Here is a 17,158-nt window from a genome sequence, read left to right as displayed (position 1 = left end):
GTTATATACCACACGTGGCTGAAACACAATGAACAGAGAACACAATTGGTGGGACCATGATGTAGATAAAACATCCCAATTTGTGAGTAAACTGTAAAAAAGCAGTGTTAACAGTGTGTACACTCCACTGCACAGCTGAGGACATTGATGATTGATGTATGTTAGTGCAGTGATAGAACCTTATACACACTATCATCTCCAAAACCAGGTATAAAGAACATAGTCCAGACCATCTTGATTTATTTTGTCAGATAAACAAAAACACGGTCTCTGTCCCTTTAAGAAGCCCCCACCCTTCCAAAACAGGGGGAGTGTGAGTAGAATCCTGGAACAGCGATTGAAAAAAAAAAAAAAAAAAAAAAAAAAAAGATCCACCAACAGACGGTTTCAAGCTCCCCAACGGCAGCAACCCCTGCTCAGATAGGCAATGTTGAGGATGGATGTAGCCTGCTAGAAAAAAAAGACACCGGGGCACACAGAGAGAGAGAGAGACAGAGAGTGAGAGTGTGAGAGAGAAACAGAGAGAACACTACTGCTGGGTAGCTATGGAGATTGTACGTGGTCGTTTCCTTTGACAGGTGTCGGAACTGGACTAAATAAAAAGTATCGAAACCAGCTTCAATGATGTACGCCAAGGGGAAAGGTGCTGTTGTTCCCTCCGATAACCAAGCAAGAGAAAAGTAAGTGGGAACAGTGCACTGTCACAACAAGGATAGAGACACTATGGCTTAACTGGGTATACTCTGTTTCTCTCCAATGCTCATATACATTCGATTGTCATTGAAAGCCTGCAGATACGAAGCTCTCTCTACGTTATTTTCTATTTGGGTTTCTGGTTGTGTTGATGTGAGTCTTGCAGCCCTCCCTGCTAGCAAGCAGTTGTTGGGGGGGGGGGGGGGTGATGGCTAGCCTAGCTAGCTAGCTAAGCACCAAGCTAGCCATTCGTACTTGTTTTATTCTAATCTAGAACAATAATTAACGTTCACTTTATGATATTGTACTGTACAATATTAAGGCCATTGTTTGTGTATAAATAATTTGTGCAATATGTTGCATTTTAATATTGGACACTAAATTAAGATTCCCTCTCGACCTCTCTAGGTATTGGGAACAATGCATTTAGGAAGATGCTCGTGTTATACCTTTAGGAAGCCTATGGTTATAGCTAGTTCATGCTACGTTAATGTATCCGACTGATACTTATTACGAAGTGGAAACCAGCGTTGGTTTCAATGTAAAAGTGTTCAGCGTTTCAAGAAGTACCTCTTCGAACTCACTCGCCACATTTTTATCCATGTCTGTCTCTTCACGCGAGCTGCTGCTAGGTAAGCTATGGGAGCTAACTAGCGGCAAGTATGACAACTTTGGGGTAGGACAGTTGGTGTAGCCTATATGAAGGAGTAAAATACATGTACGTTATAAAACAAGGTTTGCGCTCATTCAAAACTGCCCACCGTGCCGCACGCGGGTTTAGAAGAATTGTTGATATATAAGCTAGGCTAAAGCTAGCTGGGATAGCGGTAGCTTACCTATCCCTTTGTCTGCTAGCTACGGATGCCGTTTTGTCTGTAAAAAGGATGCTGGTCCGCTTGTTTTAGTAACTGAGTGTTACTGCTTTAGTAACTTTATCTTCTTTACGCTGCACTACCGTAATGTTGGACTGGTATTTCTTACCTTAACCATGTTTGTCCTAACATGTCTTGTTCTTTTGGTTTGTAAAGGGATTTCAAATGTAATGTGATGACATGTACACTGCGATAGGCCCACCCATAATTATTTTCGGTGAACAATGCAACTATTAGCTTTATTCAAACTGTTTGAAATTAACTGACAAGTTGTATATGACTGTTTTCTCATTAAAGCAGGAACCTTAAATGCGCTGTTTTCCCCACAGTTGCCGTCCATATTTCAATTAAAGCAACTCTATGTCTGAAATGTGCAAATATATTGTCAACGCATGTCTGTTACTTTTGTTTGTGTGCATTATGCAAGCATCAATCTCTACCATATAGACACATTTATTTTAACTATAGCTTGGCTCAGAAAGCAACATTAAAACAAGTTTGCTTGCAAACTTTTATTCAATTCCTCTCTTCCATTCTGTCTATCTGTATCATCTTCTGCCTTCTCTCTTTTCTTCTCCTTCCTTCCTATCTGTTCTCCCTCCCTCTCTTCCAAGTCCCCATCCCTCTCTTCTGTCTTGAATTATTGAGTGTCAGAGTGAAGCGGTCGCTCTCTGCTCTGAGTTGGAGCTGGGGGTGTGTGTGTGTGTGTATGGCTGTGTTTCAGGTCACTCTCATCTGGAGCAATGTGTGTGTACGTTTTTGTGTGTGCTGTTGGTGGACTGGCTCATTCACGTGTAAAGAGGGGTTTTGTCTGCAGGCAGGATGTCAGGTGTACTGGTGGCACACATCATGGGGAGGTGTGTGTGTGTGGGATAATGGACAAACATGAAGACGGGCCTATGTTGAAACACTGAGGGTTAAGTGAGCTCTAGAAATATGTCCCTTTGCAGTCTGAAGGCGTGTGTTCATGGGCGAAGACACTATCTGCTCATCACATCTCCCAGTGTTGCAGCTCAAGAAACTCTTCTCTACTCTTTAGCTTAAATAATGCAGTGGACCAGGTGCTCATAGCCCCCCTGATCACAGACACTCACGCCTCGCCTCAGATACAAATGTCATCAATGCCCTCGTGGGGGAGATCAGTATAAGCACAGCCTCCTGTAAATGGTCGAGAGAAGTGTGTGTACTACTTAGTAATTTGTGTCTTTATAACAGCAGACTCAGAGCACTTACTGACCTGGAAATCACTGCCCTGTGCCCTGGTCAAATCACTGCCCTGCGCCCCGGTCAAATCACTGCCCTGCGCCCCGGTCAAATCACTGCCCTGCGCCCTGGTCAAATCACTGCCCTGCGCCCTGGTCAAATCACTGTATTCCTTGGTCAGTGTGATGGGATCACTGATCACAGCTATGTATTACCATGCCCTAGGAGACAGAACAGTCTGTTATTCTAGTAGTTTTCTGTAATCTCATCCACATCATAATAAATCCATAGAAAAAATTATAGGAATTTAACAGCATCCTTGTCTCTTCCAGGTTAGCACTGTATGTATATGAGTACTTGCTGCACGTAGGAGCACAGAAGTCTGCACAGACCTTCTTGTCAGAGGTAAGACATGCATGCCCCTTTCTGTCAGAGAATGTCATTCTTTCTGATTCTCTCCGGCTTTGTTCCCACCAAGTAAGAGACTAGGCAGGGAGGGTAAAGGTGTTGAGTCAGATGGAGGGAAGAGAAAGATTAAGGATGAGAGGGAGATACAAAGGTAGAGAGATGGACAGAAAAGGAGAGACTAGGGGAGACAGACAGAGAGAGAGAGAGACAAACAGACAGACTTGAGTAGAGGAGGTGGAACTGACTGAGGTACAGGAAAAGAGCCAGGCTGATGTAGAAGAAGAGAGAATGACTGACGTAGAAGAAGAGCGAGAGCCAGACTGAGGCAGAGGGAGAGAGACTGACTGAGGTAGATGGAGAGAGCAAGCATCTGCATTGACTGACAGAGATTGTGTTCTTAACCTGTAGACTGACAAATAATCCTCTTCTCACCACACACACACATTACATACGCACACACACCTTTTTACTTTGTTAGGCCTGAACAATTAGGACCAAAAACATATTTAAGATATAAAAATGAGCACATACACATTTCTTTTTCTATTCTTGTGGGACGTGGAGAAATATGACTGTCTCCCCAAACCATAATCCTAACCATGACCTGAACAACCTAACCTTTATGCCAAACTATACCCTAAACCTAACACCTAAGATGGACGCATCCTTTCCTAGTGGGGACAACCTAAAAAACACATTGTTAGGATTGTATTGCTTGGTTTTACTATCTTTGTGTGTGATTTCTGGTCTGCACATGTCTAGTAAAACCAGGATCACAGTCATTACTACTGACTTTCGAGCTGGACTTCATGTTGAAGCTTCTGAACCTTCCATTCATTTAAGGTCTCTCACTCTCTGTTTCAGATACGATGGGAAAAGAATATTACATTAGGGGAGCCTCCAGGATTCCTACACTCATGGTGGTGGTGAGTTAGGGCGTGTGTGTTCCTCCTGGCTGCACCGTTAACATTAGGATGTGTGTTTCTGGTATAGCAAACGACTGATATAAATTGGCTCATCTGGCGCTCCTTAATTTGAGTCCTTGTCCACCTGTTGCAGTGTATTCTGGGATTTGTATTGCGCAGCGCCGGACAGACGGGAGAACTGTGAACACTCCAGCGAGGCCAAGGCCTTCCATGACTATGTAAGTTTCTGGGCTGTGTGTGCGTGCATGTGTGCGTGCTAGCAATACATCTGAACAGAAGTCTCCATAAATGTATTAACATGACACGTTTGTCTCTACAAGTTTAGCCTATCCTCACTAGGAAAAAAGCTATTTCTGGTTTGAGAGTTAAGTTTAGGGTAATATTTACAATTAGGGTTATTTTTATAACTGATGTTGCTTCTATGTGTAGTCATTACAGGTTAGGGTTAGGCATTATGGCAAGGTTAAGTTTAGGCATAGAGAATAGATTAGGTTGTTCGGGTTAAGATTAGGGATCGGGAACATGGATTTATGGTTTTCTAGTCCCCACAAAGACGCACAACCAAACATTTGCATGTGTGTGTTTAAGCCTGTCTCTTCCCTCTGGCCTAAGTGTGTGTGTGTGTTTTGTGTGTGCGTGCCTGTGTGTGTGTGTTGCTATCGTCAGTGTGTAGAGATAATGGAATAGAGGTCCTAATCCCCTAATCCCAGCACTGGGCCGGGGCTAAGACAGGGATTTGTGTGTGTGTGTGTCTGTGTGTGTTGCAGCCCTGGCAGCTGGCCCAGAGAGGGGGGGGGGCTTTCACACCCTCAGTGCCAGAGGGAGATGGTTAACCGTGTGGATCTATCTATGTGTGTGTTTTAAGGGTGGGTGTGTGTTTTGTGTGTTGGTGTGTCTTTTGTGTGTGTGTGTTGTGGGGTGTGTGTGTGTTGTGTGTGAGTGGTGTGTGTGTTGTGAGAGTGATGTGCGTGCGTGTGTGTGAGTGGTGTGAGAGAGTGATAGTGTATGTGCATGTTTTGTGTGTGGGTGTGTTTGTAAGTGTGTGTGTGTGTGTGCGGGGGGGGGGGGGTTGTTTCTAAGAGTGGGTGGGGGTGTACACGCTCTGTGTTGTCTGCCTTGGCTGGCAACTGTTAGTGAGTAAAGTGCCAGTTTGCCTGTCTCAAGGACCAGATGGGGACTCAAACACAAGGTGTATGTCTATATCCATGTCTATTATTCTGGCTCGGTGTGTGTGTGAGTTCGTGTTCTACTAAGCTGTTTGCCTGTAAAATGTAGTAAAACAAGGAAAATTTGAACTTGAGCCGATCTTTCACTTGTCTGAAGGATAAAGGCTCTTTCTGATTCTGGGGTTAAAGTTAAAAGTGGTTTCAGGGGTCAGGTTTTGGGATTCGGAAAGATATATATGACTGAAAAACTTTGCGCCCCAACAAAAAGTTGAGATTGCAAAAACGTGGGTTGGGGTTATCTTGTATCTCTCTACCCTTTATCACCCTTGAACTCTTCCGCCCCCCCGTGCCTTTACATGTATGGTAGGGCCTCTGTCTTACCATCTCCCTCTTTGTGTATGAATAATTGTTGTTTTTTAAATGGTTTTATAGTGTGGCATTACTATCATTATTTATTTTACCTAAATTTGGAGACTAATATTTTGTTTTCAGTTTTTGAGGGCACATAATTAGGTAGCTAATAATCAGATAATCTTCTCATTCTCTCCATACACATAAAAAGTCCTGGTTGATAGCATGATCGTACATCCCTCTGACGATTGGTGGTACATCCCTCTGACGATTGGTCGTACATCCCTCTGACGATTGGTGGTACATCCCTCTGACGATTGGTGGTACATCCCTCTGACGATTGGTCGTACATCCCTCTGACGATTGGTCGTACATCCCTCTGACGATTGGTCGTACATCCCTCTGACGATTGGTCGTACATCCCTCTGACGATTGGTCGTACATCCCTCTGACGATTGGTCGTACATCCCTCTGACGATTGGTCGTACATCCCTCTGACGATTGGTCGTACATCCCTCTGACGATTGGTCGTACATCCCTCTGACGATTGGTCGTACATCCCTCTGACGATTGGTGGTACATCCCTCTGACGATTGGTGGTACATCCCTCTGACGATTGGTGGTACATCCCTCTGACGATTGGTGGTACATCCCTCTGACGATTGGTCGTACATCCCTCTGACGATTGGTCGTACATCCCTCTGACGATTGGTCGTACATCCCTCTGACGATTGGTCGTACATCCCTCTGACGATTGGTCGTACATCCCTCTGACGATTGGTCGTACATCCCTCTGACGATTGGTCGTACATCCCTCTGACGATTGAAGGCGATTTTCAAAGGTGATCACCTTTTGACCTGATGCTGTCAGACATTCAAACTTTGTCAGCATTTTCCCTTGAAGTCTTCTGTTAACTGAAAGCATTTGGACAATGTTTTGACATTTATTTTGGGATGTGACTTTCAAACTAGATTATAGGTACCATAAAGGCACTATGAGATGGATGAAGAATACATATAATTGAATTATCACACCATCTGTAGGAATTTATTCACTTTTTATAGGAAATGAAATTAAGCAATCTATGTCCATTAAAAACAACTAGATATTTATTTACCAAATTTAAGAAAATGTAGAACACACTATGACAACATTATTGAAGTTAAATTGACAACTAAATAATCCCAGTAGGACTTCTTGTAGACCTCTCTTAACCCTAACCACAAATAACCCTGACTGCACCAAGACAGTTAAGATTTGGAATATTTTTCTGCAAAGAAGGATCTCCCTGTGTTAGAGGAGATGAAGGATCTCCCTGTGTTAGAGGAGATGAAGGATCTCCCTGTGTTAGAGGAGATGAAGGATCTCCCTGTGTTAGAGGAGATGAAGGATCTCCCTGTGTTAGAGGAGATGAAGGATCTCCCTGTGTTAGAGGAGATGAAGGATCTCCCTGTGTTAGAGGAGATGAAGGATCTCCCTGTGTTAGAGGAGATGAAGGATCTCCCTGTGTTAGAGGAGATGAAGGATCTCCCTGTGTTAGAGGAGATGAAGGATCTCCCTGTGTTAGAGGAGATGTTACAAGGGAGCTGCATGTTGTGTGGTTGAGGGTGAACTTTTGTTTTTGGATGTCATTAGGTGTGCGTGCGTGCGTGCGTGTGTGTGTGTGTGTGTGTGTGTGTGTTTCAGATGGTGTGTATGTGGGATCCATACACTTACATGTTGAGATTTATTTGTGTGGGTGAATTTATCCAGTCATTTGTCTGTTCTTATCAAGCCTACTAGTTGCCTGGTTAGTTAACAGTAGGTTAGCCTCACCACAACGGTGCCGACGTCCCACCATGTTGTCTAGATCCCGGCTGCTATTTCATACTGAGAAGGCAGGGCCTGGTTAGACTGGTTCTGAATCTGGTCTCACTCTCCGAGTGGAGGCTGACAGGGGACAGGGAGCCGAGGACCCGTCTCCATAGCAACAGCTTCCAGCTACTGTGAGAGAGGGAGGGAGGGAGGGAGGGAGGGAGAGATGATGGGAAAGATGGAAGGGGGGTGGGGTAAGGGAGAGAGGGTAAGGAGCCTGTCAGTTGAGAGAGTATGGGACGGGGGGGGGGGGGGTGTTGAAGAGGAGTTGGGGGAGATCAGCACAGCTGTTTGGATGGGGAGAAGGTCAAAGGGAATGAGCCGGACGACTGCGAAAGAAAGAGACCGGAACCCTGTGTCATCCCAGGGGACTGTGTGACCTGTTCACGGGCCGAATTAGCATGAAGACTGGGCCTTCCCTTTAACAGGAGAGGGGGAAGGGAGTGTGTGTGTGTTGACTCCTACTACAGTGTGTGTGTGTGTACTTGATGTGTTAGTGTGTTGGTTTCAGAGTGCGGCTGCAGCCCCCAGCCCGGTGATGGGAAACATGCCCCCTAACGACGGGATGCCAGGAGGCCCCATGCCGCCAGGGTTCTTCCAGGTAACGCCGTGCTCCTCCCTCCCTCATCCCTCCCTCATCCCTCACTTCTCTGTATTACTCACGGTGAAACACCCATCTGGCTTTTTTCATCCCTCCATCTGTCCGGCCATCTCCTTTCGGACTCTCCAGTCTCTCCGGCTGTATCTCCTTCTCGCACCCCCCACCCCCCCCACCGCCATTGATCACACGCGCAAACAGCCAGTGCCGCGTGATGGACAGCCCTGGCATTTGGCAGCAGGGATGATAAGGTAGAATGTAGGTAGTGTGTGAGGGAGGGAGAACCTGGCCTCTGTGTGTTTCTGTGGCTACCGCTTCATTGTTAGTCCAGAGAAAGCGAGAGGGTGGAGCAGCCGTAGAGACAGAGCAAGCCAATCACAGGGCTGGCATGACATAATGGGAGAGAGGGGAGACAGGAAGTAGGTGAGTGTGGGAGACAGCCAGAGACTAGTGACAGAGCGCTGGGGGGGGGGGGGGGACAGGGGGACAGGAGGAGTGCTATTTATAACAGCAGTGGGGGAGCACGAGGAGGAGCGTGTGGAGGAGCGTGTGTGCTTGTTGTCCTTTTTGTGGCCTTATCATTAGCTAGGCCTGTTTGCTGCGAATATGCCTGTGCTGTGTTTGTGGTGCTGTGTTTGTGGTGCTGTGTTTGTGGTGCTGTGTTTGTGGTGCTGTGTTTGTGGTGCTGTGTTTGTGGTGCTGTGTTTGTGGTGCTGTGTTTGTGCGCACACGGTGCTAATAAGACAGAAGCCTCTCTCTTTCACGTGTGCATACATACACAGAACATACAAAAGAAAATTCACCAAAGTCATACAAACACATCGACTGTCTAGTTTGAGTCCCACTTCATGTCCTGATGTTGATCAGTGTGGAATTGCCTCCCTTCCGCTGTTCTGACGTGTTTTAGCTTTGTGTACATCGCCCTCTAGTGGTGAAGTACTCCTCTTACTCTGGATTCAAGATTCCGCCTGGCCATATCTCCCTGACTGGATAGTCAGTAATTGATTGGCTAGTTTCTCTTCCTCATTGTGTACTGGTTGGCAACTGGCCAGCTTCTCTTAGTCGTCACTGATTGGCTGGGTCCTGCAGGTGTAATTCTGTGATTCCCTCCCCCCTTTTTTTTAATGACACTCTTCCTTTTCTCCCAGGGTCCACCGGGCTCCCAGCAGTCTCCTCACGCACAGCCGCCCCCCCCACGGCATGGGACCACATGGACAGGTAACACACCCACGTCCCCGCCAGGACTCCCTCTGTGTTGGATAAATAATTTACTGGGGGTTGGGAGCTCACATACACTCACATACTAACACACACACACTCCTCTACCACCTCATTAATAAAACAAAGGATGGGCCAGTGTGGATCTACACACTGACTATGCAGATTTGTATGTGCACAGGACAGACAAAACGCATGTCCGCGCGCACTCACAGAAATGCAAATAAAATATGATTTACCATCTATTATGGTCTGTAAAGCTAAGGGAGAGCAAATGCAATTTTTGTTGTTTAACTTTTTTCTCCGTGTGTTGTCCACACCCTCATCCCCCATCCATACGCAGTTCATCATCCACACCTTCATCTCCCATCTAAACCCTATTCATCATCCATTCCTTCAACTCATCCAAACCCTGTTCATCATCCACACCCTCATCAGTATTCACTTCATCATCCACACGTTCATCTCCCATCCAAACCCTATTCATCATCCACTCTATCAACTCATCCAAACCCTGTTCATCATCCACACCTTCATCCCCCATCCACACACCTTCCCATCATCAACACCCTCATCCTCTTTCCACACAATGTCCTCCATCCATACACTGTCCATCATCATCTGTCTGACCAAACTCTCTCTGTGTCTCTCTCAGCCTTTCATGTCGCCACGGTTTCCAGGTGGACCCCGTCCCTCACTTCGAATGCCAAATCAGGTAAGGACCAACCACTGGTGCCTCCACCCTAGGTACACCTCACTACACGCGCTGGTGCCTCCACCCTAGGTACACCTCACTTCATGCGCTGGTGCCTCCACCCTAGGTACACCTCACTACAGGCGCTGGTGCCTCCACCCTAGGTACACCTCACTACAGGCGCTGGTGCCTGCACCCTAGGTACACCTCACTACACGCGCTGGTGCCTCCACCCTAGGTACACCTCACTACACGCGCTGGTGCCTCCACCCTAGGTACACCTCACTACACGCGCTGGTGCCTCCAGCCTAGGTACACCTCACTACACGCGCTGGTGCCTCCACCCTAGGTACACCTCACTACACGCGCTGCACGCTGCATTCAGTGTCCATGATGCTGGTCCTTCTTTGATCGTTCATTTGGTCCCTCTGTATTTGAACTGTCTCCTCAGCCTCCGGGTGGAATCCCTGGTTCTCAGCCTCTACTGCCAAACAGCATGGACCCCACCAGGCCACAGGGTAGGGGAGTGTGTGTTTGTTCCTCACTACTGTAGTAAAACAAGGAAAATCATTCTAAGTGAGGACATTTGCCCTTGAGGGTTATAATTTGTGTTAAGGTTAAAATAAGGCTCAGAAAAGTATGGGCAAGAAGTTTAGGTTATTAAAGTTTGCGCAAGGCAGGGATCAGCAGGTAGGTTTGGCCTCAGGCCAGTTTGTTTTCTGAGCTAATATTCCATCAGCCTGAATATAAATAACATTGCAATTGCTAATCTTAGTTTCCTTTTCCATTCTGGCACTGGCCTTCATTGGGGTAAAATTTTAAATGACACTATGGGCCTGCAGTTTGCTAACCAAGCCAGTGATAGAGTAAACATGCATTTTATTATTCCAACACTGCAGCTTATCATAGGAAAATACAGAAACTTTAATCTAGCAGTCCATTTACAATTTGTAATAAAGCTTTTATGACTTGGCTAATAGAGTATCTTCTCTATATTTTTATTTATCACATCAGTTACATTCTACATGAATAGGCAGTCATTTAAAGTGTCGGCTAGCCAAGAAGCACTCAACATTAACACTTCAACAAGCCCATGTCTAAATCGTAAGAAAGATGAAGAATGGACAGAGAGCTGCCCCTCTGAAATGATGGAAACCTGCTCTGCGCTCAAATCACCTCACAGCAGTCCACTCCTGGCACTCCACCTCACATTCACTCTGTCAGTAACAAATTGACACGGATGGCCAACTTTACATTTATTCTACCCGTAGAAGGTCTACATTGTGTTTTAATTATGTATATGATGGATGGATGTCAGAACCGCTGTTCCACCTAGGTGGGCCTGTCTCTGTTCGGTGGATTGGTTACCACCCAGGTCTCCCCCTGCCTACGGGCCTGCTTCTGATACCGCTAACGTTGCCTTCAGAGCCTCGTACACTTCGTTTAGCGACTGTCTACTGCCTGTGGCTGAAACACTGGCTTAATAGCTAGTACTTGGTTCTGGGCATGAATGAAACATGTATTACAACGTGTGAGCTTTTTAAAGCGAACAGTGAATGTATAACATGTATTGTCTATATCCTGGGTTTGTGCAAGTGCATGGAGGACTCTGCTTTAAAACTGACAGGTTATGAAAGGTTGGCTTATTGTAACCATGTATTAGCAAAACAAACTGAAGTCTGTGTTCGTTGGTGGGTAAAATTTGGTTAAAAGCATTAGCTTTCTAGCAAGTGATAATGTCCCTTTTTAAAAATTCTCAAAAGAGGTGGATCATGAAATTGAGGTTTTGTTGGATAAACGTCTTTGGACATTTCAGTGTATATGGAACTAGGGGGTATCATATATTTTTATAAACCATCCAACCCATTTATTTTTTCAATTTATATCAAAAATGTAATATCATGGAAAAGTTTTTTTTCTTCTTCTGTAAATAAAATCTGAAGTGACATCTTCACATTTTAGATTCATTGTACATAAAGTGATACATTTCCAGCCTTTTTTGTTTCAATCTTGATGATTATGCTTATAGCTCATGGAATTAAAAAATCCAGGATCCCACAATATTATAATGGAAGCAATCAGCCTGTGGCACTGCTGAGGTGTTATGGAAGCCCAGGTTGCTTTGATAGCGGCCTTCACCTCGTCTGTGTTGTTGGGTCTGGTGTATCTCATTTTCCTCTTCACAATACCACATAGAATCTCTGGGGTTCAGGTCAGGCGAGTTGGCTAGCCAGTCAAGCACAGTAATACCATGGGCAGCAAACCAGTTGCCAGTCGTTTTGGCACTGTGGGTAGGTGCCAAGTCTTGCTGGAAAAGGAACTCTGTATCTCCATAAAGCAGATGGAAGCATGAAGTGCTCTACAATCTCCTGGTAGGCGGCTGCATTGACTCTGGACTTAAAACATAGTGGACCAACACCAGCAGATGAAATGGCACCCCAAATCATCACAGACTGTGGAAACTTCACACTGGACTTCAAGCAACTTGGAATCTGTGCCTCTCCATTTGATTTCCAAATGAAATGCAACATTTACTTTCATCTGCAGAGAGGACTTTGGACCACTGAGCAATTGTCAAGTTCTTTTTCTCCATCTCCCAGGTAAGACACTTGTGATGTTGTTTCTGGTTCAGGAGTGGCTTCAGACTAGGAATGCCACACTTGTAGCCCATTTCTTGGACATGTCTGTGCATGATGGATCTTGATGCACAGACTCCAGCCTCAGTCCACTCCTTGTGAAGCTCCCCAAGTTCTTGAATCGGCTTTGCTCGACAATCCTCTCAAGGCTGCGGTCATCCTTGTTGCTTGTGCACCTTTCCCTTCCAGTCAACTTCCCATGAATATGCTTTGATACAGCACTCTGGGAACAGCCAGCCCTTTCAGCAATGACCTTCTGTGGCTTACCCTCCTCGTGGAGGATGTCACTGAGTGTCTTCTGGACAACTGTCAAGTCCGCAGTCTTCCCCATGATTGTGGTTGTGTGTACTGAAGGCTCAGGGAGTTAATTAGCTGATTAGAGCTCTTCTCAGGTTGATATTTCTGTACATTCTTTTATTCTAATATTTTGAGATATTGGATTTTTGATTTCCATAAGCTGTAATTGTCAAGACTGAAACAAACAAGGTTCGAAATGTTTCACTTAATGTGTAATTAACCTAGAATATATGTGGTGTGACTTTTTGATTTGAATTGTGGGAATAAATTACTTTTCCACGATATTCAAATTCAGATGCACCTGTATTTTTTTTCAGTACTTGGAGGGGCCCCAAAAGTGTCCTGTTGCCAGCCTTTGGGGTCAGGGATTAGTTTTTTATTCATTTTGCTACCCAATGACCAGTCCTCTCTTTGATAGGATACCTGATGTGTGTTTGTGTGAACACATGAATACTTGTCTTTTTGAGCTAAATAGGTTTACATGTGGCATTAACCACCAGTCCTGTATTAAGTCACTGTGGACTAGCGTTGTCTGGCAGTGAACTAGTCCCGTATTAAGTCACTGATGTGGACTAGCGTTGTCTGGCAGTGAACTAGTCCCGTATTAAGTCACTGGTGTGGACTAGCGTTGTCTGGCAGTGAACTAGTCCCGTATTAAGTCACTGGTGTGGACTAGCGTTGTCTGGCAGTGAACTAGTCCCGTATTAAGTCACTGGTGTGGACTAGCGTTGTCTGGCAGTGAACTAGTCCCGTATTAAGTCACTGGTGTGGACTAGCGTTGTCTGGCAGTGAACTAGTCCCGTATTAAGTCACTGATGTGGGCTAGGGGTTGTCTGGCAGTGAACTAGTCCCGTATTAAGTCACTGATGTGGGCTAGGGGTTGTCTGGCAGTGAACTAGTCCCGTATTAAGTCACTGATGTGGACTAGGGGTTGTCTGGCAGTGAACTAGTCCCGTATTAAGTCACTGATGTGGGCTAGGGGTTGTCTGGCAGTGAACTAGTCCCGTATTAAGTCACTGATGTGGGCTAGGGGTTGTCTGGCAGTGAACTAGTCCCGTATTAAGTCACTGATGTGGGCTAGGGGTTGTCTGGCAGTGAACTAGTCCCGTATTAAGTCACTGATGTGGGCTAGGGGTTGTCTGGCAGTGAACTAGTCCCGTATTAAGTCACTGATGTGGGCTAGGGGTTGTCTGGCAGTGAACTAGTCCCGTATTAAGTCACTGATGTGGGCTAGGGGTTGTCTGGCAGTGAACTAGTCCCGTATTAAGTCACTGATGTGGGCTAGGGGTTGTCTGGCAGTGAACTAGTCCCGTATTAAGTCACTGATGTGGGCTAGGGGTTGTCTGGCAGTGAACTAGTCCCGTATTAAGTCACTGATGTGGGCTAGGGGTTGTCTGGCAGTGAACTAGTCCCGTATTAAGTCACTGATGTGGGCTAGGGGTTGTCTGGCAGTGAACTAGTCCCGTATTAAGTCACTGATGTGGGCTAGGGGTTGTCTGGCAGTGAACTAGTCCCGTATTAAGTCACTGATGTGGACACCTTGGCATTCTCCAGGGCCGTTCGTTTATTTCTTATCCCATGGGGGATAATTGTCTGAACCTCTTTGTGTTTTGTCTTGAGATTATGGACTACTGCTTAACCCTCTAGGAGTCCCATTTAATTAGATTATATGAGCCTTTGGTGTGTGTTGCCTGCCATAAACCCTGCCTCCCTGGTTGAGGCCGGCCATATGTGCATTACGTGTGGATGGACCATCTCATTTGCTACGTTTCGTCCGCACGTTACCACAGTAACTCTGTTGACTACCAGTGTGATAACTACTGCCGTCTACCGTCTGCAGGGCATCCAAACATGGGCGGGCCAATGAGAATGAACGCCCCACGAGGAATGGGTCCCATGGGTCCGCAGGTACGTGCATGAACCGACGCAGGCACCTAGGCACGCACCCATGCCCGGACGCGAGGGTTGTGTTTCTGTCTTGTATGGGTCTGATGTTTTGTACCTGTGATCTGTTTCTCTGTAGAACTACGGCGGTATGAGACCTCCACCAAACTCCATGGGAGGTCCCATGCCTGGGATGAACATGTAAGGGTTCCCTCCATGAGGAGTGATACTGTCATTGTCGTCATCTTTGATTGGGTTACAGTACAGTAAAGATGACAGTAAGTGTTTTGTGTCTCCCAGGGGCCCTGGTGGCAGAGGACCCTGGCCTGGTCCCAATGCTAATTCAGTAAGTCACTTCCTCTTCAGCCGCTGTGTGTCCAATCTCCTTTATTAAGAACAGAATTTCATTATTTAGCAGGATGGCCCTAACTGTGACCCCCTGACCTCTAGTTTCGCTCGTCTCCTCTCTCCTCACAGATACAGTACTCCTCATCATCTCCGGGCAACTACGTGGTGAGTAAACAACTGCCAGTGTTTTCAACAGGATATCTGATTTTGGAGCTGTTCGTGAGCACTGTTGTCATTGACCTCTGACCTCTGTTTCCCAGGGTCCTCCAGGAGGAGGGGGGCCGCCTGGAACTCCGATCATGCCCAGCCCAGGTGGTGCGTCTCTTAAATATGTACCCTTACTAACAAAGCAGTCATCCCCTAATGTTCGCATGTGTTATATAACACTGATGAGGACTAACGTTGTCTTGTTTGTCTCACTCAGACTCAAACAACTCCAGTGAAAATATTTACACTATGATGAACCCCATAGGACCTGGTGGAAACAGACCCAACGTGAGACACACCTCATGTTACACTACATCTGATATTACACCATGTAACACCTCGTATGATGCCGCGCCCCCACCTCGTATGACGCCGCGTCCCCACCTCGCCACATCTGTTTATATTCTATATTGTTTTTATATTCTGTGTTGTGTTTCTATCCAGTTCCCCATGGGTCCGGGGCCTGATGGACCAATGGGAGCTATGGGGGCCATGGAACCACACCACATGAACGGATCACTAGGTGGGTGTTCTGACAGTTTTATGAGCACTTTAATTAAACAATACGGCACAAAGGGGTGTTTGTGTATGACCAATATGCAATGACTAATAGCTGGATATAGCCCTTAGCTGTGTTGTATTGACCAGCATTCAAACCACATTTACATTGAAGTCATTTGGTAAGCACTGTAATAACAATGACTAACAGTTGTGCCTATTTTTTTCATACTGGCCCACAACTCTTTCTCATTATCTCTCAGGCTCTGGAGACATGGATGGGTTGCCAAAGGTGAATATACATCTACTTCACAGCTTATTTCTTTCAATGTGGTACATGACATGGCTTGGTGATGCTCAACAAGTAATATGTCTAGGACTTGTTTGGTCGTTAGGTTTTTAGACAACCAAGATTTTCCTAGTCAGTAAGTCAAAATGATGTACTTTCTTCCGAGACACCGGTCTGATTTGTGCCTGTGTTAGTTGACCTGTTGGTTGATGGACGGCAGAGAGGTGAATTGGTATCGTAAATATTATCAGCTTAACACGACTGACTTCAGCAAGAAATGCAGGTCAATAAAAAATATTTAACATTTTTACACGCAATTGCCAATTTGCCATTGCTAATCATGGACTACATTTGAGCAGTGATTGTGTTTGTGTGAGTCATGAACAACAACTCCAGGAGTCCAAGTGCAGAATCTGAGAATGGAAAGATCTTGTTATCATGCTTCCGATATTATAATAATAATAATAAAGCTCCTTGAGTCATTTGTAATATTTCATAGTTGTGTGTGCTTTTAAGGCGTCAGACATGCTCAGTGAGTGGATTTTCTTAAATCTTTAATTAAACGGAAAAACAAACATTTTAAAATGTCGACCGATCAATTGGTGGAGAGCTTTCGATGATTCATTGACGTAGACTGGCGATGCCGGTGTTGAAGTCCTCTTGTGGTTCTGCCGTGGACTGGTGCTACGTTAAAAGGCTAGTTTGATAGGATTTTCTCTCTTTCTCATCTCCTTCCTCCATAACTCTTTCCAGAACTCTCCCAACAACATGGGAGGCATGAGCAACCCTCCCGGGACGCCGCGGGATGACGGAGAGATGGGTGGGAACTTCCTCAACCCGTTTCAAAGTGAAAGTGTGAGTACTACCTGTGATTGACCCGTGAGCCCTCCAGGACCATGGAGAAAGATGACCAGTATTCAATGTTCTAATGTCTACGTTTTCAGTCACCTGCATCTACTTCAACGCTCCCTTTCTTTCTTCACAGTATTCACCGAACATGACCATGAGTGTGTGA

At 45.7% G+C, this 17,158-nt stretch overlaps 1 protein-coding gene across 1 annotated transcript; it reads left to right on the top strand.

Annotated features, from left to right (window-relative positions):
* Positions 1–440: 440 nt before the first annotated feature.
* Positions 441–17,158, top strand: zgc:110158 (LisH and SSDP domain-containing protein). Its single transcript, XM_029116640.2, is given in 19 exon segments — positions 441–680; positions 3,101–3,173; positions 4,041–4,102; positions 4,236–4,320; positions 7,986–8,075; positions 9,221–9,264; positions 9,266–9,290; positions 9,946–10,005; positions 10,436–10,502; positions 14,758–14,825; positions 14,941–15,002; positions 15,102–15,147; positions 15,279–15,314; positions 15,410–15,464; positions 15,574–15,644; positions 15,801–15,879; positions 16,118–16,146; positions 16,897–16,998; positions 17,129–17,158. Coding segments are annotated over 19 exon segments (1,143 nt in total). The 5' UTR covers positions 441–621.

The sequence above is a fragment of the Esox lucius genome, chromosome 22 (genome assembly GCF_011004845.1).
Source record: "Esox lucius isolate fEsoLuc1 chromosome 22, fEsoLuc1.pri, whole genome shotgun sequence".
NCBI classification, from domain to species: domain Eukaryota; kingdom Metazoa; phylum Chordata; class Actinopteri; order Esociformes; family Esocidae; genus Esox; species Esox lucius.
This window is presented reverse-complemented; position numbering and strand designations above follow the sequence as displayed.